The sequence below is a fragment of the Dendropsophus ebraccatus genome, chromosome 7 (genome assembly GCF_027789765.1).
Source record: "Dendropsophus ebraccatus isolate aDenEbr1 chromosome 7, aDenEbr1.pat, whole genome shotgun sequence".
NCBI classification, from domain to species: Eukaryota; Metazoa; Chordata; class Amphibia; order Anura; family Hylidae; genus Dendropsophus; species Dendropsophus ebraccatus.
In genome coordinates, this window is record NC_091460.1 from 36,328,839 (window position 1) to 36,350,710 (window position 21,872).

Here is a 21,872-nt window from a genome sequence, read left to right on the forward strand (position 1 = left end):
CTGGGGAGCCCCTCCTGCAGCTGTCCGCACCCTCCGCCGGTCCCCTGCTCTTACCTGCTCGCTGACGGCACGTGTAATAGCGCCTTTAGATCTGACCCTAAAATCATTGTTAGGCGTTTACTAATCATTTGCAAATTTTTCTCTGTAATTCGCATTCATTCACTTATTGTTCAATGTAATTCCAAATCGTTCCTTTTTTTGTTGGGATCAGATCGTTTGTGATTGTTTATCGTTAAAAAAATCGCTTTGTAAAGCCCCTATTACACAGAGCGATCAGAGGGAGCAAGCGAGCGCTATTACACGCCTTGACAGCGAGCGGGAAAGTGCAGGAGAGGGGTGCGGGGAGTTGCAGGGGGGAGGGGGGGGGGGTTCCCGGACGATCTTTAGCCACAGCAGCAGGTCATGTTGAAAGACGTTAAAAGACAACGATCAGCTGACATGTACAATGCTGCCTTTTATTACACAAAGCGATTATTGCCCGTAATCGCCGATAATAGGCCATATTTGGCCAATAATCGCTTTGTCTAATAGGGCCTTAAGGGAGTGATAAAGTACAATGCTGAGCAGTAGACAATTAATGGAGTGGTGGTCAGGTATGCGCACTGGTGCTCCATTAACACCAAAGTCCCATCTTCAAGATTGTGGAGTGTCTTAATGGTCCCATCATCACGACAGAACACTCATGGTGTCCATGGTGGCACAAACCCTTTAATGTTGCATTGTCAAAGTTACCATGTAACCCAGGCCTTATTATGATCTGTGCAATCACATCACCCACTTCTAATGCCTACCCAGAATTGACAGAAGTAAAAATGGCAGCTGAGATGCCATTTGCACTGCTGTGAGGCTCGACCAGTCACTTGCTAGATGGTGAAGTATGACTCCACTGCGGTAGTAGTTGGTCAAGGTATAGCTCAGCCAGATGTTAGGCTGTCATGACGCCAGTGCCGGTTGGGCACACAGGTATGGTGGCACACCTGCTTTTATTTTAGAGAGGCTATACCCTTTCCCTTGTGGTCGGAGACCTGCCGGGTTGTAAGGGGGTCCCGTAGGTACTTATCACGGTAGTCCGGAGTGAAGTTGTAACCCACCCGGACTATCAGTACAATCACCCACAGAAAGGGGAGATGACCTAAGGAGGATTCAAATACTGTGTAGGTGCTTGGATACGAGTCCTGTTACAATAAGTAAACTCTTCTTTACTGCAGGAATACTTGATACAGTAGTATACAATGGTTGCCTGTAGAGTAGAGAAAGTTCAGAGAAGTAGAGAGGAGGATGTCGAGAAATTCCCAACCCAAGTAGTACTGTGCTCTGCTGGAACTTCAGAAGTAGAATAATTAGAATACTTGAGAGTAGAGAGAATACTTGTGGCCATGTTTTGACTCCTTGGTCTTTGCACCACCTATTGCCCACCAGTGTCGGGTGACCCATCCTAGAGGGTGACGCAAGCCCCAGACCATTTTACCTGGGTTGAGCAGAGTGGTCAGAGTTTTCTGGTTACACCTGCGCTGCGAGAGTATGTAGGCTTCTAGCAACTTTGCTCTATCCAGATCAGTTCCTCTGTTATAGGATACCGTCCTGCACCTTTAGACTTGTTCACGACGTGGGCTGGGATGATCCCTGACTTGTCCTCTCTGAGAGTGTCTAACACTGCATAGTGTGTAGAAGAGTGGCTTTCAAGAAACGAATATCTGTGCTTCCCATGTGTGTCTGTTCACTAGACTACACTGGACTCGTCCTCTCACAGGGGACCTTGCATAAGCCAGGGCCCAGCTTGGCTGCTGTAGGGACCGTGCTGGCTTGTGTCCGCTCTGTTCAACAGTGTGACTAAGACTCACTAACACTTCCTCTCCCTATGTGACTACCTCCCACAGGGTATGTAATACCTGCTGTTAGTGGGTGAGAAGAGAGTGTAAGAGAAGAAAGAAGAAAAGAGATAGGTAAAGAAGAAGAAAGAGCTCTCATTGGTCCACAAGTCACAAACAACAATAACCCCTTGAGTACTTCAGCTGTGCAACACCTAGGTACAAGATAGACCTACTAGTGACATCAAGTGGCAAAACTTAAGTACGACTACATCACCACTTACACTTGGAGTACAGGCTTTTGCGAAGGCTGCACCTACTAGCGACACCCGTGGTGGGACACCACACCATCACTTTCTGAATCAGAGGTATCAAACTCACAGACCTCCAGCTGTTGCAAAACCACAATTCCCATCATGCCTGGACAGCCAAAGCTTTAGCTATCCAGTCATGATGGGAATTTTAGTTTTTAATCAGCTTGAGGGCTGCGGGTTTGACACCTGTGTTTTATATCATTGGGGATCCCATCCAGGTGCATAGGACACGTTGACCAATCAATGCCTATAGATCCTGTCACTAGAACTAATTGTAGAATATCATGAAATAGATATTCTTCCTCCTCAATCCTCACTTTGCCTCATCACGAGAGCTGATGCAACTTGTCTTGGAAGACTTTGTACAGTATTAATGTGACTCAACAGACCTAGTCAGTGTTCTGGCTGCAATGGGTAGACAGCTGACATTTGCCTGATGACGAGCATCGAGGTATCAACAGATAATAAGAATTTTTAAGGAGAAATTCTCAGAATGTATAGAGTGATGTGACTATACATTAGAGCTATAGCTTTATTCAGTAGAAGTTAAAATGGTGCCCCCTACTGGTGAACGTTTATGCCATCTTAGAAGAAGAGGACTTACCCCTTCCTTCTTGTAGGAGACATTGGTATTCCCTTATGGCTAATTTGTCCTACCGTTTACTGACATTGCTACAGTATTCTTCTCCATCTTCATATGTAGCCTACAACTTATTGATATGCTAGGATATTTCATCACTACTGACCCCCTGATCTCCAAAAGGGACTTTGAGAAGGAAAAATTAAAATATTCCAAAAGTGCCCTAAAAGTTCCAGGATATGATGACAACCTAGCTCTTAGGGTACCAGCACACTGCGGAATGGCCACGGATAACTTGTCGCGCATTCCACAGCTCGCACCCGCTGGCGGGCTGATGCGGGCGCGTGCAAGTCCGCCCGTGTCATGGACTTCATTCTATGCATGGGCGGATTACTTCATCCTTCCAAAGAATGAACATGTTTATTCTTTGTCTTTGTCCCCTTAAAGGGGCTGTTTAGGTTTGAAAATGTATACCTTTTAGACTATTAAGAGTTAATAGAAGGGGGTCCCCCGTGCAAGATCCTCAACTCCAGGACAGACTGGAGAGGTTACAAAGATCTTCTCTCACTTTGGAGGACCTGTCCACAATAGTCATGTGGAATGATATATTTTGGTATCTGAACTTCATCACTTCTGTGGAAGGAACCAATGGGAGTTTTACATCAAATGTTACAGAGATTTAGTACCTGATAAAGAAGTCAGGGTGATCTAGAAATGCGTTGTACATAATAAAGTTTAAATATGTTTTATCTAGTGTGTTGAACACAACAGGAACAAGTGCAGGAGTGAATGTGGCTCTATGTATCCCCATTGCAGGAATGGGCTCAAGACCTGCAGCCAGACACTTGATGAGTGTTGTGCCTTAATTACACAACAGAATTTGATGAGCGGCCACCATCTTAGTGTTTTGAGCATACACTATACATGGATCACTTCCACTTATTTCTCTGTTATAATCCACACTGACATAAATAGACAAGGTGTAATACGTCATTTCACCTGTGGTGGTGCTGCAGAAAAACAAAATACTTATTGCCAGATTTTTTAATAGATCATCTGATCGCTTAAGGAAAAGTGGGATTAAGTTTGGATTGTAGATAGCACCCAAGTAGTCTATTGTCTATTAATGGATTTTCTTATTGTCTAAAAGCTGAGGACCCCTTTAAGGCCTTACTGGTTGAGATTCTTTTATTACTTTGCACTATATGGGGCTAAAAATAGGTGTCATATGCAGGTGCACACAGGTTGCCCCCTAGTGGTGGCAGGAGGCATGGGGGGGCAACTAAATAAACTGGATACTGCACCCCAAATTATTTTTTCCATTGTAAATACAAGTAAAATTTAATATAAAAAGGGGGGAACCAACAACCTGTGTGGTGCATGTTGTGGCGCCAGGCAGCGCTGCACATCCCGTATTCATCTCTTCTCTTCTGTCCCTTTTACAAGAAACATATTTAATGTCTGAAAATAAATTTGCAGCTCCCACCACCCTTTACCCTTCATCATGTCAGTCGTCTTAGGAGTACTATTGCGGAGACTGCTCCTCGGTTGCTATGACGGCTCGCCATGGCAACAAGCATCACCTAATTCGCTGCGCACACAGCACTTGCCCACAAATGCTGAGCTGCTAGCAGATCGGAGCAGCCATTTCTGATACCCAGAAGACAAAAGAAAATCAGGGGAAAGGTACAATGCATGCCGACATCCTCCATTCATGTATGTTCATGCATCTCACACGTCATTGTGCTGTGCATGCCCACACTACCACCGTATAGATGTAGGCATAGATGTAGATTATGCTAATGTATATGGTACTTATAGGGGATTACAATGTCACTGCTATCGGCACATAGCACACAATTACCAATACATAGCTGTGTATATAGCCAGATGTAGCAGAGCTGGATTTGTCATATAATTGCGGTAATTAAAAAGAGTTAGGATAAACCGTTGGCGTATTGCCAATCCTATGGGAGATTACGGATAACACATTGTGGTGTAGTGTCACGACAGATGGCAAACTCAGCACTGCTTCACCGAACAGACGCGACTCTGCTACATCTGTTATTAAATTTCATTGCTTACTATCTCGGATTATTGTTGACTTAAAGGCGAGATATGTGGGTCATTGTTAGGCCCTGGTGGTTACTATGGGGTTAATGAGTGACGCTCTGCGCTGACTGGCGGAGCAGCGTTCACACTGCAGCCGACTTAGTGTTATCCTGCAGTGGGTACGGGGCACTTCAGGAGCTCTGCTGTTCCTGGCTGCCCGGTATATGGCTAACATTACACGCCATTAATAAGTCATCACCACAATGACTGCATGATATTTATTTTTGGATCCAGGGTAAAGATTTAAAGATTTCCATGTTTGTTTGATGATTGGATCTGTAGGATTAGTGTGAGGACTGTGAGGGAAGAGGCGCTGCTTATTCATCTAAGAATATCTATCTATTATCTATCTATTATCTATCTCCTATCTATCTCTCTATCTATCTCCTATCTATCTCCTATCTATCTATCTCCTATCTATCTATCTATCTATCTATCTATCTATCTATCTATCTATCTATCTATTATCTATCTATTATCTATCTCCTATCTATCTATCTATCTATCTATCTATCTATCTATCTATCTATCTATCTATCTCCTATCTATCTATCTATCTATCTATCTATCTATCTCCTATCTATCTCTCTATCTATCTCCTATCTATCTCCTATCTATCTATCTCCTATCTATCTATCTATCTATCTATCTATCTATCTATCTATTATCTATCTATCTATCTATCTATCTCCTATCTATCTATCTATCTATCTATCTATCTATCTATCTATCTCCTATCTATCTATCTCCTATCTATCTATCTATCTATCTATCTCCTATCTATCTATCTATCTATCTATCTATCTATCTATCTATCTCCTATCTATCTATCTATCTATCTATCTATCTATCTATCTATCTCTCTATCTCCTATCTATCTATCTATCTATCTATCTATCTATCTATCTCTTATCTATCTATCTATTTATCTATCTATCTCCTATCTATCTCTCTATCTCCTATCTATCTATCTATCTATCTATCTATCTATCTATCTATCTATCTCCTATCTATCTATCTATCTATCTATCTATCTATCTATCTATCTATCTCCTATCTCCTATCTATCTATCTATCTATCTCCTATCTATCTATCTCCTATCTATCTATCTATCTATCTATCTATCTATCTATCTCCTATCTATCTATCTATCTATCTATCTATCTATCTATCTATCTATTTTTCTCTCCCTGTTCATGTCTATCTATCTAAAGACATACTCACACATTTTACTGCTAAAAATGGGCAAAGATCCTATTTTTTTTTTCTAATTTTACTATTTAGTTCTATTGAACTCAATAGTACAATGTCTGTTAGTGCACACAGATTAATTTTATGATTGTAATTCTTACAGCCATATAAGTAATTGACATTCTTTTCTCCCTGTCTGCCTGCAGCTGGAAAAAAAGGCAATTGGTATTCCCAGGCATTAAACTATGGATGTTTTTTTTTTAATTCAAAATCTGCTATCTATCTATCTATCTATCTATCTATCTATCTATCTACTATCTATCTATCTATCTATCTATCTATCTATCTATCTATCTATCATCTATCTCCTATCTATCTATCTCCTATCTATCTATCTCCTATCTATCTATCTATCTATCTATCTTTCTATCTATCTATCTATCTATCTATCTCCTATCTATTATCTATCTATCTATCTATCTATCTATCTATCTATCTCCTATCTATCTATCTATCTATCTCCTATCTATCTATCTATCTATCTATCTATCTATCTATCTATCTATCTCCTATCTATCTATCTATCTATCTATCTATCTATCTATCTATCTATCTATCTATCTCCTATCTATCTATCTATCTATCTATCTATCTATTATCTATCTCCTATCTATCTATCTATCTATCTCCTATCTATCTATCTATCTATCTATCTCCTATCTATCTATCTATCTATCTATCTATCTATCTATCTATCTATCTATCTTCTATCTATCTCCTATCTATCTATCTATCTATCTATCTATCTATCTATCTATCTATCTATCTATCTATCTATTATCTATCTCCTATCTATCTATCTATCTATCTATCTCCTATCTATCTATCTATCTATCTATCTATCTATCTCCTATCTATCTATCTATCTATCTATCTATCTATCTATCTATCTATCTATCTCCTATCTATCTATTATCTATCTATCTATCTATCTATCTATCTATCTCCTATCTATCTATCTATCTATCTATCTATCTATCTATCTATCTATCTATCTCCTATCTATCTATCTATCTATCTATCTCCTATCTATCTTCTATCTATCTCCTATCTATCTTCTATCTATCTATCTATCTCCTATCTATCTCTCTATCATCAATTTCTTATCTATCTTTTATAACCAATACTTTGGGGTAGATTTATCAAAGGGTGTAAAATATAGACTGGTGTAAGGTGACCACAGCAGCCAATCACAGCTCAGCTTTTAGCTTTGGTAAGATGAAAGAGAAGCTGTGATTGGCTGCTGTGGTCACCTTACACCAGTCTATATTTTAAACCCTTTGATAAATCTGGGCCTTGCACTTACATATCTTATGCAGAGCAGAGCATCTAGTGTGCACTATCCCCACTTTTCTTCATAAATTACTTTTCATTATTATATATAAGTGGAGTTTACTAAGCCTTATATGCCAGTTTCCTGGTGTAATTTTGCCCAAATCTTTGCAAGTTATAGTTGTTACTCAGTTTCATTACTTCCCCACACACAGCCACCTCCTTACTCCATGCTGGGAGCTATTTAAAAACTTTGCACAAAACAAGTGTTTTCACAAAACTTTTGGGGACTACTGGCAGTCTGGATCTGGAGCGTACATTGATAGTGTCTATAATTTGGTGCATAGGTTATATGTGTGTACTTAGGGTGAAGTTATCTAGAATCCAAAGATATATTCATTTGTAAAGAAAGATATTTATTGCAGCAACTTCTGAAAGTCCCTATATACCTTAAGGTGCCTTTACACAGAGAAATTTATATGACAGATTTTTGAAGCCAAAGCCAGGAACAGACTCTGTGTAAAGGCACCCTTAGACCTTAGTCAACCGTACCTTGTGCCATTGACCATCCACATGATGGTCAAAGTAAAAAGAGGTTACAATTAACATCCCTTAAAGGGCAACTCCAGAAAAAAAAAATCATATCAATTTACTTCTATTAAGAAATCTCAATTATTCCAGTACTTATCAGCTGTTACATGTCATAGACATACATATACAGAACATACAGCAGCTGATAAGTACTGGAAGACTTGAGATTTTCTAATAGAAGTAAATTATAAATCTCTGGCACTTTCTGACACCAGTTGCAATTTTTTTTCACTAGAGTTGCCCTTTAAGATCCCAATACGCCATATACATTTGTCGGCCATGCCCGCTGCTTGTAGTGTGTTTGGTGATCTGTTTAAGGTGTATTGGGCTCTCCCAAATGACATTGACAGATGTCAATAGAGATAGGGGTCGGGTGTGATGGAGAGATAATCCACCACCGAGGCTGTCTGGCTGCGGCTTACCCCTCCTCATAGAAAACTCACGAATACTTGACCATGCTGAATGTTCCTGTGTATGGGGAGAATGGGAGATTACTGTTTCTTTATATATCTTTATAGCAGCCATATCAGTTTTTACCAGCTGCAGACCTTTAAACCCCCTGCATAGCCATTGTGCAGTAAATTTTTTTGTCTGCCTGCAGCATCCACTAGGGGGAGCTCAGGAGCATATACTTCTTATATCCCATAATATTACTGACTGTATCTCTTTTTGAAAAGCTTTGGCTAATATGTCTATTTGTTCTCAGCCAGTAGTGTTTAAGTTGTTTATTGTGACGCCAGCACTGTAGTAGTACACAGGTGTGATGTTGATACCTGTTTTTGTAACCCCAAATGGTCGGTAACCTCAGGGCTTGTTGCGGGTCCCTTGGGCTTTTGTCATGGCAACCTTGAGTGGTTTTCGACCCTCCCGGGATGTCGGTACCGCCACCAACAGAGAGGGGAAAAATAACCTAAGGTAGACAGTGGTGTGTGTATAGGTGCAGACAGAGGAAGCAGAGCCCTGTGCGTTTAGTACAAAAATAAGACACTTGGAGACCTGGAGACCGTTGCAAAAGAACAGTACACTTAATACAGATAATGTTCATCTTGATAAGTGATGTAGATAAGTGATACTTGTACCCACATTTACACTAATGTCTGACCGCCTTCTGCCCCCTAGTATTGTAGAACCCGTCCTAGTTGGGTAGCACGAGCCCCAGTTGTTGGTTATCTGGGTGTAGCAGGTTCCCGAGACTTCCTAGTCGACCTGTGCTGCGCAGTAGGATACGTAGACCTTTTACTCTGGTAGCTTTGTGCTACTGGGGTCAGCTCCTATTGGTTCAGGAGTCTGCCCTGCACGTTTTCGAGAGGTTCCTGGCGTGGGCTAGGGTATACCTAAGTGGCTTTTCTCCCCTTAAAATAGCTTAGCACTGCATAGTGAAAGTAGTAGTTGCTTGTATAGAAGAAATATCTCTCAGCATCTGTCTTTTGTCCCGTGAGGGGTCCTGTCCGAAGCCAGGCCCTGGCTTAGCTTCTGTAGGAACTGTTTTCAGTATGTTCTCTCTCAGTGGAAACCTGACTAAGATTCAATTCACTTCCTCCACCAGTTTAACTTGTCCTGCAGGGGCATTTATGTACCCTCCTGTGAGTGGTGGGGCTGAGTGTGGGTAAGAGAGAGGAAGAAGAGGATAGGAGAGATATAAAGAGCACCTGCTAGTGGTCAGCACATTAACACATGACAAACAATTAACCCATTAGCTCCTTTAGCTGTGTATACAGGTAGTACATATAACTGTAGCTATACTTAGTGGGGAACACAAGACACTTCATCTCCCACTTTTACGCAAGTGCACATACAACAACACCTGTGGTGGGACACCACAGACCTTTTGTAGGAAGTAGTATAAGGCAAGACCACACTGATATACTGACCTATAGGGATAGACAAATACATAGGTTGGTTAGTCTTATAGACAGTGGAGGTTTCATTAAAGTCCCAGCAGTTGGCCCCCCAGCTATCATACATTCATCACCTATCCTGTGTACATATGTAGATGAATTGCTTCATCCCAGACGCTAAGGTCTTTTTAACCTAGGGAGCCCTAGAGCACAGGTAAGTGTCTGTAACCCTAGGGCTTCAGTCCTTAAAGACACTCTGCTCTCTGCACCATAGGAATACATGTACACATATACTCATCTACTAAAGTGCCTGAGGGAGCCCACAATACCTGAAAGCCTAGGGGTCTGGTAATAAGTTAATAGGGCCCTACGTCCGCCTTTATACAATTGCACAGCAATGGTGGACAATGAATGGGACTGGTAAAGACCCTGCTGATTATATAGGTGAGGGTATGCTATGTTCTAAAGCTGGTTGTGCAATTTACATGCATAGGCAGTAATGCTCTGGAGTACAAAGTGAATTATAATCAGAAAGGTTTAATTAAAAATTGTATCTTAAAATTTAAAAAGAAAAAAGCATTTGATCTGGAGACTCTAGAGCGCTGTGGTATATATGGTAGAATATTTACGGTAATTGCAACACTTATCTCTTTATTAGTGTTATCTTCTCATTTACGATCGGTCCTCTGCTTCTCATCTAAATATTGGAGCGTTGCGTGCGGGAAACGGGGGATTGTGGGAAAAAGAATGAAATGAATTTCACTGCACTCCCTTTGATCTTCAGTCTGATAAGTGACGTCCATGAAAATATAATAGAGAAGGGATTCACTGTGAAATTTCTAAGTTATGCTGAAAACATTTGTACACTTTGGAATCAAGAAGATTTTGGCCATAAAGGTGACCTAATGGGGCCACCAGAGGTAGGGAACCATGCCCGGGCTTTCCTTTATGTGAATCTATGGCATACAATGGAGGGAGGAAGAGTCCCATGGGTGAGGGGTAGAAGGGGTAGATGGAGGCAACAGAAGCATCAAAATCTACTGGCTATGGAAGGTATTACAGGGGTTGTCCACTGAAAATCTTTTTTTTTTTCCAAATCAACTGGTAGAAAGTTATATAGATTTGTAATTTACTCCTAATAAAAAATCTCAAGTCTTCCCATACTTATTAGCTGCTGTATGTCATGCAGGAAATGTTGTTTTATTTAGACTCTGACACAGTGCTCTCTGCTGCCATCTCTGGCCGAAACAGGAACTGTCCAGAGCAGCAGCAAATCCACATAGAAAACTTCTCTGTCTCTGGACAGTTCCTGTCATGGACAGAGGTGGCAACAGAGAGCACTGTGTCAGACTGGAAAGAATACACCACTTTTTCAGGGCATACAGCAGCTGATAAGTACTAGAAGACTAAAGATTTTTGCCAGAGGACCCCTTATAGAGAGGCCTCTCTACTGCCACCAATGTTTGTGTCAGAAACTGAAGGGCTCTCCCTTGATCAGAGCAGGGGAGCCAGGGGAGGGAGTTCCTGACGCAAACAATGGCGGCAGCAGAGAGGCCCATGTTGCCCAATACCACCGCTACTTTTTTGGTCCCATCTTTTTTCTGCCATTTCTTTTTGCAGCCATCTTTTGCTTAAAAAAGACATTGTGAATGTAAACTAAGGCCTTGTTCACATCATAATCCAGATACATCTCAAAAATTCGCAAAATTGGCTGCCAACATATCTATGCTTGGATAAGCATAGGCCCCAATCAATTCAATGGCCCAAAGATAGTCAGCTAATGACTAAGTTCAGACAAGTTATGGCATAGACTAAAAAGTGTGGTTTTCAAGCCAAGCCAAAACTTAAAACGTTGAGAAAATAACCTAAACATGGTCACTGACTACATTCACGTTCCTGAATTGAATGGGGCCTATAATGTTACATAGCTGTAGGTGTACTGGGCCCATTAACCAGGGGTGTCCCTTACCCTGGTTAGGTTGACTGATTATAACTGACCTAGTAAAATTTAGCTCCAATGCTCAGCAGTATATGGAAATATGTGCAGCAGCACTGACAGGAGCAGAGGTGTCACACAGGTTAGAGGTCAGAGGAGTAAATTCCAGGCATGATGGGAATAGTAGTTTTGCAATAGTTGGAGGGGGCTGAAGATTCCCCATCCCTGACATACAAACAGTAAGAAGACTTACTTTCCATCTCAGTCCGGAGTCACCCTTAAAGACATTTAACCACTCAGTTATTCCCAAGACATTCAACAGAGAGAGGATACACCGAACATCCCTTCTCGTAATATCCGCATCTGACCTACATATAAAACGAGATATATTAACACAAGGCTTTCATGTATCTGCCGCTACAGCCCATGATCTTACAAACTACCCTGAGCTATATTATTAATGAAACCCAGGCAGCCATTTTATTATTAATCGCAGGCTTTGGAGAGGTGGCAGCTGTGTTTATTCACTTGCTCTCGGTGTTTAACAAGATAAATCATCCTGTTTCATTGCAGGGGGACGAGAAACACAGATAACGCGCAATGTCGTATAGAAACACAACAACCAGGATCTATGCCTTGTTCCTGTTGATGATAACGCTAGGTCTTCCATTCACCAAGCTTATCCTGGCGGAGGAGCTGTCCGGCACCACCATTCCACCAGAGAGTATGTACTCTATAGTGATGGCACATATACATGCCCATTGTTTTATCTATTTGTCTATGTTTATTGTAATATACTAATGCTGAAGTCTAATATGTCTAATATGCTAAAGTTACACTATTGTCTGAGTTAAACTAAAACCAAACCATCCCACCACACTAGAAGTGACTGGTTTTTAGAATAGAAAACCCGTCAAAAAAATGTTGTGGTGGTGGTGGCGGTTGTGGTGGGTTTTAAAGGACAAAATATACTCGACCCTACAGTTGCGGCTGGGGGTTGCAAATATAATATACTCCCAATCCCTCAGGCTAAACTCTGGTCCTGGGGACAAACTCCCCTAAATTGGGACCCAACTAAAATTTTACTTTTAATCTTACATACAAATAAAGGGAGAGATTTATCAAACATGGTGTAAAGTGAAACTGGCTCAGTTGCCCCTAGCAACCAATCAGATTCCACCTTTCATTTTCCAAAGAGTCTTTGAGGAATGAAAGGTGGAATCTGATTGGTTGCTAGGGGCAACTGAGCCAGTTTCACTTTACACCATGTTTGATAAATCTCCCCCAAAATCTGTGTATGAAGTGGTAGAAAGTGTTAAAAAAACAACAGTCAAACTGCTACTGTAGAAACCATATGCAGCAGGACCAAAACAGGTCTTTGTCACTGAATATGGTGGAGCACACTGCAGGTAAATGGTATCAGTCTGGACACACTGTTTGGCTCACAAAGGATCTTTAAATTGGTGAGACAATGAATAAAATTAAATTAGAAATGTGTTTAATAAATTATGATGACCCAGATATTATTTTACCCATTCCCTTGGTATAAACTCTGGGCCTTAAAGGGGAACTTATGGGGGGCAGGGAGAACATAATACAGAAGCACTACTTACCCATCCACATGCCCCCGCCGGGCTTCTGCATCTCCCAATATGGTGATGTCACTACCCCAATCAGAAATGCCGGCTCAGCCAGTGACTGGGGCAGGACATGGCTGCAGTCACTGACTGGCAGTGTGGGTAGTTCAAGTGGGGCTGTGATGTTACCAGACCAGGAGCTTCAGAAGCCCCACCCCAGGGGCGTAGCTAGGATTCATGGGGCCCCATAGCAAAAAACTGTACGGTGCCCCATGAATCCTGTACGCTCCCCCCCCCCACACACACACACACACACACTGCCAAACACAGACAATGACGCACATATACACACACAGAGGCACCATTAACATATATACAGATACGCCACTGACATACACACATATATACGCTGTAATGTGATATTACACTAGTGCTGATGTATACTCCATGAATAGACTGTACACAGGGAAATCATCTCAGTGTAATAAGAAATACTCAACCAGAAATAAAAGAAAATGCAGCAGATATTAATGGTGGGTTCTTTTATTAGAGCCCAGCATTAGTAGAAGCTGCTGCAGAACATCTTTGGAAGCAAACCTGTCAATCACTTGAGACACAACTGACATACACAAACACACATTTACACCAGTGCTACAGACATTGCTGACACACACACACACACACACACACACACACACACACACACACACACATACATACACATACTGACATATAAATATATACACAGATACATATATACACACACTGACCTATACATATACCCACAGATACATACATACACTCATTGACACACATACACAGCACTTACAGCTCCCAGGCTTCCCCCCTCCTTCTCCTGTAGTCTGGGCTGATCTTCACATAGAAGTATTCAGGACCTTTGGGTCATGTGACCATAAGGTCCTTCATCCCTCTCCTGTACCGTGCGGGACCTGGCAGGTCCTGCTCCTCTATTCAGCCCGCTCACCCGGCACTACAGTGAGGGGGCTGAACAGTGCAGTGACGGGTCCCTCTTCCTCTCTGGACCCCTGGGGGTACAATGGTCCGATGTCAGTACCTACCATGAAGCCAGGGCAAGCTTCCTCGGGCCCCCTTCCTGCAGGGGCCCCATAGCAGTCGCCTTCCCTGCCTTCATGGTAGCTACACCACTGCCCCACCCCCATCTTTAATCCAAAGCATATGTTTTTGTTTTTCCATCATCGCCTTCAATCTCTGTAACTCTCTTTTGTAGTTTTCCATCGACAGCCATATGGGCTTGTTTTTCTTGCAAGATAAGTTGTACTTTTTTAACAGTGCCATTTTGGCACAATGGATACAGTAAAAAAAAAGTTCAAATCAAAAACTTTTTTTTTTTCCCTTTTTTTCCCTAGGGAAGACCAATTAAGGCCCCGTTCCCACTGAGCAAAAGTAGCGAAATTCCGCAACGGAATTGTCCACCGCGTAATGCGGTTAGCCTCCCGCTCATAATGGGAGTCTATGGGAGGCGCGCGCTCCTGCTCTGTACACGCTGAAGAATGAACATGGAATTCCGCTACTTTTGCTCAGTAGGAACGGGGCCTTACAAAATCTAATCATGTTTTTATTAGAGATGAGCGAATACGATTCGATCGAGTAGGTATTGGATCGAATATTGCGGTATTCGAAAGATTCGAATACAATCGAGTAGTGTGTTGAATACGTGGCAAACATTCGAAAGCCCTCCCATCGCTGTTGGTGCTTTTTTAATCCAATCACCATGCAGGGAGGCCATGAGGGACCCTGGGAGTATGCACGCAGTGCGAAAATGGCGTCTACCCTTGGATGGCTGAACCACATGACCTCGAATCTTAAATACAAACCTCCCGCCTCTCGACCGCAGATGCGCTTTTAACCTAGTCAGGGAGAGTTCCTCGAGCAGGCAGAGATAGGTTTTAATAGCGTTTTGGCTAGGCAGGCTTACTACAGAATCCAAAAGTCCTTTTCAGGGCTAAGAACAAACGAAAAAGTCATCTCTGAATCCAAAGCACTTCTCAGTGCTAAGAAATAGATCGCAGCAGCATCAGCATCAGCTGTATTTATTCTAGTACCCTGTGTGTCCCTGGTTTAGCCCACTAAGGGCATGTTAGCGTTATACCTAATGTGCCAGTTACCCAGTTAAAGGCACATGATACCTAGTGTGCCAGTTACCCAGTAAAAGGCATGTGATATCCACTAGTGTGCCAGTTACCCAGTAAAAGGCACGTGATACCCAGTGTGCCAGTTACCCTGTAAAAGTCACGTGATACCTAGTGTCCCAGTTACCCTGTAAAAGTCACGTGATACCTAGTGTCCCAGTTACCCTGTAAAAGGCATGTGATACCCAGTGTGCCAGTTACCCTGTAAAAGGCACATGATACCCAGTGTGCCAGTTACCCTGTAAAAGTCACGTGATACCTAGTGTCCCAGTTACCCTGTAAAAGTCACGTGATACCTAGTGTCCCAGTTACCCTGTAAAAGGCACATGATACCCAGTGTGCCAGTTGCCCAGTAAAAGGCATGTGATACCCAGTGTGCCTATCTCTGCTCTGCTGCGGCCTGTATGCGTGATACACGCGAATCACATGACGGTTAACAATGATATTAGGGTCAGCTCAAAAAATGCGATCAACGACACATAAGAGATTTTTCGATCACCGCGTGCATTCGCACGAAGCATTATTGTTTAAATTCAAACAATATAACAATTTTTTGCACGATAATCGGCCCATAAGAAATGTTGTATAAACAACCTAAATTCAACTACAATCTGAGTTGTCCCCAATAAATGTGATGGTATCCTCTGTGTGTGGAAGAAAAAACATTCAGTCTCCAGTTTTCGAAAGGATTATTTGCTGTAAGAGCATCACTGACAATTGGTTGAGTACTTTTTTTCCAAGAGTAAAGTTCTAAAGCTTTGTGTACACAGTACAGAGTATGAGGTGACAAAAAAAAACACCTACTAGTGCTCCATTGAGTGCTGCTAAAACATATATCTCCCTTCTTGCTCTCAGGTGTAGACCAGCTATGATTTTATGGGATGCATTTGATCATGCCAGGGGCGACTTCGTTTCAGATAATGATAATCTGTTATTAGTTGGCTAAATCGGTCCTTGATTGGTAAATTTCACCTGTAGAATGATCATTTTGGTTAAAATGATCCTTTTTCATCAACTTTAAAGGGGTACTATCAGCAGGTTAGACAAATCTATCCTACTGATATGTGAACGGGGCACTGAGGATGATGGTATGTCTCTTACCTTCATCCTCTTCACCATTCCTGCAAAATTCTTAATTTCATCATATCTCCGGTAAAGCCGTTTGGAGCACTGCCCCATTCCCAGAGCACCGATCTGCCCCCGGCAGGCCCGCCCTATCAATCAATGCAGCAGGCCGATTGAGTGTTCTGGAGGTAATAGCCCCACCCCCATCGCTCCTAACGTCCTTACCGGAGACACAATTACATTAACAACAGCAGTGGTTAAAGTGGCGGGCGCCCAGACACTGTCGAGGTGTCACCATGTGTTGCTGATCTCTGAAAGGGGTGGTAAGGTGTGGTGCACCCCAATGGGAAATAAGTACAGAGTCAGGGTTCGTAATAAACAGTGTGCTTCTTTACTGAAGAAATTTCAGGCACAAAACAATACAGGCAAAGCAGTGAGCTGGCTTCTCCGACCTGTAGCAGAAGAAGGTTTTTTGTGCAAGGGAAAGGCTTAAACTAGCAGTCTTCTTCTAGGTCTCGTCAAAGGGCTGGTGGCCCAGGGTCTGTAGAGTCACCGTCTTCTTCTTTGTCTTTTGTGAAGTCTATCAGAGTCTTTTTACCTGTCTAGTCTCTATTTTCAGAACAACAGGCTACTGACTGACTCTTCCTTTAAGGCTATGTTCACACTACGTAAGTTTCCGGCCGTAGCGCGTTCCGTGAATAAGCGGCCGAAGACTTACGTAGTTTGCGTATAATGGAAAGTATACGAAGTACGGCTGCACAGTTCACACTACGTACAAACTTACGCCCGGATCGTACGCGGCGGCGTAAAAAATGAACCAGACCATTGTTTGCGTACGAAAATGCCGGAACTTACGCCCGTAGTGTTACATGCGGTCCCGTACGTAGTGGTGATTTCTTCATTTTAGCTTTTTGTGCCGATCCAAAAGGTTCTGTGGGGTGTCCGGGGCTAGGCGAAGCTTTCCAAGTAAAAGACCGCTGTCAGATCGCTACGTAGGGCGCTCGGGAAGCGTAAGTAGACTTTGGGCATAAGTTCGCGGTCCGTACATAGCCGGCCGCAAATAGCGTAAATCTCCGGAGTTTACCACGTATATGTCCGGCCGTGAAAATATGCGGCCGGACATATACGCAGTGTGAACATATCCTAATACTGTTTGGAAGAAAACTAGAACCTTCTAGTGGGCGGGGTGAAGTGGAGAAGCACAGCCTTAACACATGTTTCAACTTTAGTCTACCATAGACTTGTATTGAGTTTCCATACAGGTCTATGGGAATTGACACAACAACTTCTTTCTAGACATAAACAACATTGAAAAGGTCACCATGTCTGTGTTTTTCCCTTCAAAAACTCATCTCTGCACACTATCTCATAGCAACAGTGGAAAACTACCAGCTTCTAAGCGTCTTTTGTCATAGCTTGGCTTTGTATTAACCCCTTCGGAGTATGGTACAGTGCAATTACAGTGAACGTAACAAAGACATTATATACCAAGCAAAGTTCAATACTACAAAATAGTAAAAGTGTGCACAACAGAACAAGACACTGCAAGTTAACCCTTGAAAGTACAATAAAGTGAGATAGTGATGGTCAATGTCTGCCAATGTCCATGATCAAAGATACCCTTTTTCCTTGGCACTACACAGGAACGGCATTGAGGATGAAGGTAAGTGACATACCTTAATCCTCAGCACCCGTTTGCAATAGGGAGCTATCAGCAGGTTTGTCTAGTTTGTTGATTAGTTGTTTGTCTTTCAACATGTTGAAAGACAAACGACAGCAACGATCAGCTGACATTGTTCATGTTGGCTGAACGTTGTTTTCTATTACACAAGATAATTATCGTCCGTAACGGCCGATATCGGCCGAATGCAACCGATAATAGTTTTGTGTAATAGGGCCTTAAGAGGCACAGGGGCAATACCAGTAACCTGGTGCCTAAGTGGACAAAAAATTTCCAATATTATAAATGGCATGTAATAGGTGGGCACTAGGACCCAGGAGCTTGGAATTATGCATCTGCCTGTAGTTACAGTATATGTATCCGACATGCAGAGCTCAGAATTTATTGTCATAAAATTCACTTTTTTTTCCAGGTCGCCCCTGTGTGGATTGCCATGCCTTTGAATTTATGCAGAGAGCTCTGCAAGACCTCAAAAAGACAGCATACAACCTGGACTCTCGGGTATGTATTGTATGAGAAAAGAGAATCCTGTGCTGTTTATTACCAAAAATAAATTGTATTCTTTTATATCTAGAATGCATTGACATTCACTTCAAATGCATAGAAATAAACACAGTCCGTGAATATATTTGTTCCAATAAAGGGGTGCTCCGGAGGTAAAAAGAATCAACTGATGTCAGGAAGTTAAATTCATAATTTACTTCTATTTAAAAAAACTCTGCGGTGTTTTGGTTGATCTCCCTGAGGTCAACCAGCGTCCTTTTTCAGTACTTATCAGCTGCTGTATGCCCTGCAGGAAGTGGTGTAGTCTTTCCAGTCTGACACAGCGATCTCTGCTGCCACCTCTGTCCATGTCAGGAACTGCCCAGAGCAGGAGACATTTTCTATGGGGATTTGCTACTGCTCTGGACAGTTCTTGTCAGCCACCCCATACACATGAACGTTCCTGACAGTTGTTGGTAGGGAGTCAAAAGACCCACATACACTGGTGGCTGAACCTGCTACCACTCATGGGTTCATTTGACTTTAGTGTAAGGTGTATGGGCACCTTAAAAGTCACTAAAAAAAGACATATATAGTATACATTTTTTACTATGTTCTGTTGCATAAGAAAACAATAGTGGAATGCACTTTCCTATAAAGAGAAAAAGTATGTCAATAAATATATAAGGCTGGGTTCATACTAGCGTTTTTCTTATTTGCTAATGTATCCGTCCATATTAAATGCACAACTGATGAGCACACTGGTTGCAAGATGTTAATTTTTTTTAATGGTCCATTTGCATTTTGACTTAAAAAAAAAAAGACTTTTGTCCATCAGTCAGCATCAGTTTGCATATCAGTTTATTTTTTTTCTCTGGTTTCTCACTTTCTGTTTGTGTTCCGTTTTTTTGAAAAAAAAGGTGCATGCAGGATATTTTTGTTAAAAAAAAAACGGAACACTGATGGAATACATGCAAACGAAGCACAACTATTACAAACGAAGGACAATAAAAGTACATAGAAGTGAATGGGGCATTCAATGGACACATCAGATTCCGTTTATGTACTTTAAAAACAGAACAGCTAAACACAACTTTGGTGGAGAGAATAGCGTCTGTGTGAACCTAGCCTTAAGCTGACAGAGTGCGTGCGTGCTTATGGACATGTGCCAACAATAGATCCTAATAGTGGGTGAATTTAGCATTCTGTTCATCTCATATAAGTGAGAGTGAAAGCGACTCTGTACCCACAATCTGTCCCCCCCAAACCACTTCTGTTCGGCAGGTGATGCAGTTATTGTCCTAAAAAACAACTTTTAAACTTGCAGCCCTGTGCCCAACGGGCGTGGCCTAGATTGTGTATGCATTAGTCTGGCACAACCTCTCTGTCCCTCCTCCCTGCCCTCCTCATCATTAGGAATGCTCCAGGCAAATCGTCTCCTATTCCCCACCCATGGCAGCCCGGCACATGGGCTGGATCGTTAAGACACCTGTGCAATGTTCAGACAGGAGAAAATGTTCCAGTGGCATTCCTAATGATGAAGAAGGCGGAGAGGAGGGACGGAGGGGTGGTGCACAGTTAGGGCACAGATATTCTAAGCCCCAGCCGTTGGGCACAGGGCTGCAAGTTTAAAAGTGGTTTTTTAGGACAATAACTGCATCACCTGCAGAACGGACCCCAGGACAGATCTTGAATTAAAAGCAGCTATCCAAAGGTACAAGTGGTTTGGGGGGGGTCAGATTGTGGGTACAGAGCTTGAAGTAGAACGTTATTCCTGGGGCTATCATCCTTAGAGACCTCCTAAGAAGTTTGCTACCCCCTGAAACGTGCCCCAATCATTCTGTAACATATGGCTTCCTTCTAGCTATTCAGTGATTACTAACCCAAGTTGCCTTTCTTCCATCTCTCTTTTATAGACAGAGACGCTTCTTCTCAAGGTGGAGCGGAGAACCCTGTGTGACTGCATATCTGTGGAGGGTCTGAGCTGAAGATGATGGGCCACATTTCATAAGGACATCCCCCTTAACTCTTCTGCTGCTGGTTCGAGTCTGGCAATGCATTGCTTTGCAGTGTGGACCGGCTTCCTCTGGCAGCCTAAGTGTTAAACACACAGGTCATCTCATGAATTCCACATGACAAATCCATCCCGACACTGATCCGTGCATGTGTGCGAGCAGGCATTATGGCTGGAAGACATTCTCAATAAAGATCACAGGATTTTTTTTAAATTCATTTATTAATCATTTTTTTGGGGTATCACATTTTTGATTGGAATTTTATTAAAAAAACGAAGACTGTCGTCTATCTATATCGCTCTATCTGTCTACCCATACTTAAATAAATTTATTTTCCTACAGCCATTGGGAGAATGACTCAACACAACCATACTATGTCTTTATTTACATGTCTCATAGGGCATCTGCAGTAATTGAGTCGAGTCTTCCTTATGCCATGTTCTTTGACAGGTTCTCTCCAGAAGTCCGTCATTTTAGGACGTCAGGTTGGTGAAAGGATTGGTAGATAGGTGATGTCCCAGAACACAACACATTGTTGACTTCTCAGAGGCCTCAGGACTGTGTTAACTTCACAGCATTCCAGGACCTGTACAAAAAATGTATAATTTACAGTTGCCCATGTATACTTAACCAGTAAGATATCTACTATGTTATAAGCAAACTCCTAACCGTCCCAGGTCCGGTGTGACAGTCCTGGATTTCAGATGCTGTCCCATTGTCCTTGGAGGTTTAAAGCATGTCCTACTATGCCCCAGCCCAGTGCGTTGTCAATGCACCAAGATGAAATTATACTTAAAGGATACTTAAAGGGGAACTCCAGCTAAAAGCTTTTCCCCAGTAATTGAAACACTTCAATCACCTATATGCCCCCCTTCCCTATCATTTCCCCCCTCAATCCCCCACCAGGAAGTGAACTCATTCTTACCTAATGACTGTTGACCCCAGGCTGTTTTGGGGCAGCCATTTTGTGACAATGGCATCATCTGCTTCCTGGTTTAGGGTTTCCCATGATGCACTTTGTCTTCTGTGATGTCTAACTGACTCTGTAGAACTGTTGGATGGCTTACAGCTTGTTCAGACAATCAGAGCTGAGCAAGTTGAGTCATCTGACAAAGCAAGCGGGCCTAACAGGGCTTAGACCCACCTCCCTCTTGATGATATCATTGTAACAAAATGG

General features: G+C 42.3%; 1 protein-coding gene across 2 annotated transcripts; it reads left to right on the top strand.

Moving 5' to 3' along the window:
- The first annotated feature begins 4,269 nt into the window (after positions 1 to 4,269).
- LOC138796739 (NELL2-interacting cell ontogeny regulator 1-like) lies at positions 4,270 to 20,912 on the top strand. Of its 2 annotated transcripts, none has more exons than XM_069976388.1 (4): positions 4,270 to 4,418; positions 12,277 to 12,427; positions 18,610 to 18,698; positions 20,597 to 20,912. In XM_069976388.1, the coding sequence occupies exons 2-4, from the start codon at positions 12,304 to 12,306 to the stop codon at positions 20,666 to 20,668; spliced, it is 285 nt and encodes a 94-aa protein (XP_069832489.1). In that variant the 5' UTR covers positions 4,270 to 4,418; positions 12,277 to 12,303; the 3' UTR covers positions 20,669 to 20,912. The 2 variants fall into 2 exon arrangements, with proteins under 2 accessions (XP_069832489.1, XP_069832488.1); XM_069976387.1 differs by having other exon boundaries at positions 4,270 to 4,388.
- Positions 20,913 to 21,872: the final 960 nt, after the last annotated feature.

Excerpts from the sequence above, each read along its gene's own strand:
- LOC138796739 (XM_069976388.1), top strand. The coding sequence starts at position 12,304 with ATGTCGTATAGAAACACAACAACCAGGATCTATGCCTTGTTCCTGTTG. Across the intron at positions 12,428-18,609 it reads CACCACCATTCCACCAGAGA|GTCGCCCCTGTGTGGATTGC; the intron begins GTATGTACTCTA and ends TTTTTTTTCCAG. Across the intron at positions 18,699-20,596 it reads CATACAACCTGGACTCTCGG|ACAGAGACGCTTCTTCTCAA; the intron begins GTATGTATTGTA and ends TCTCTTTTATAG.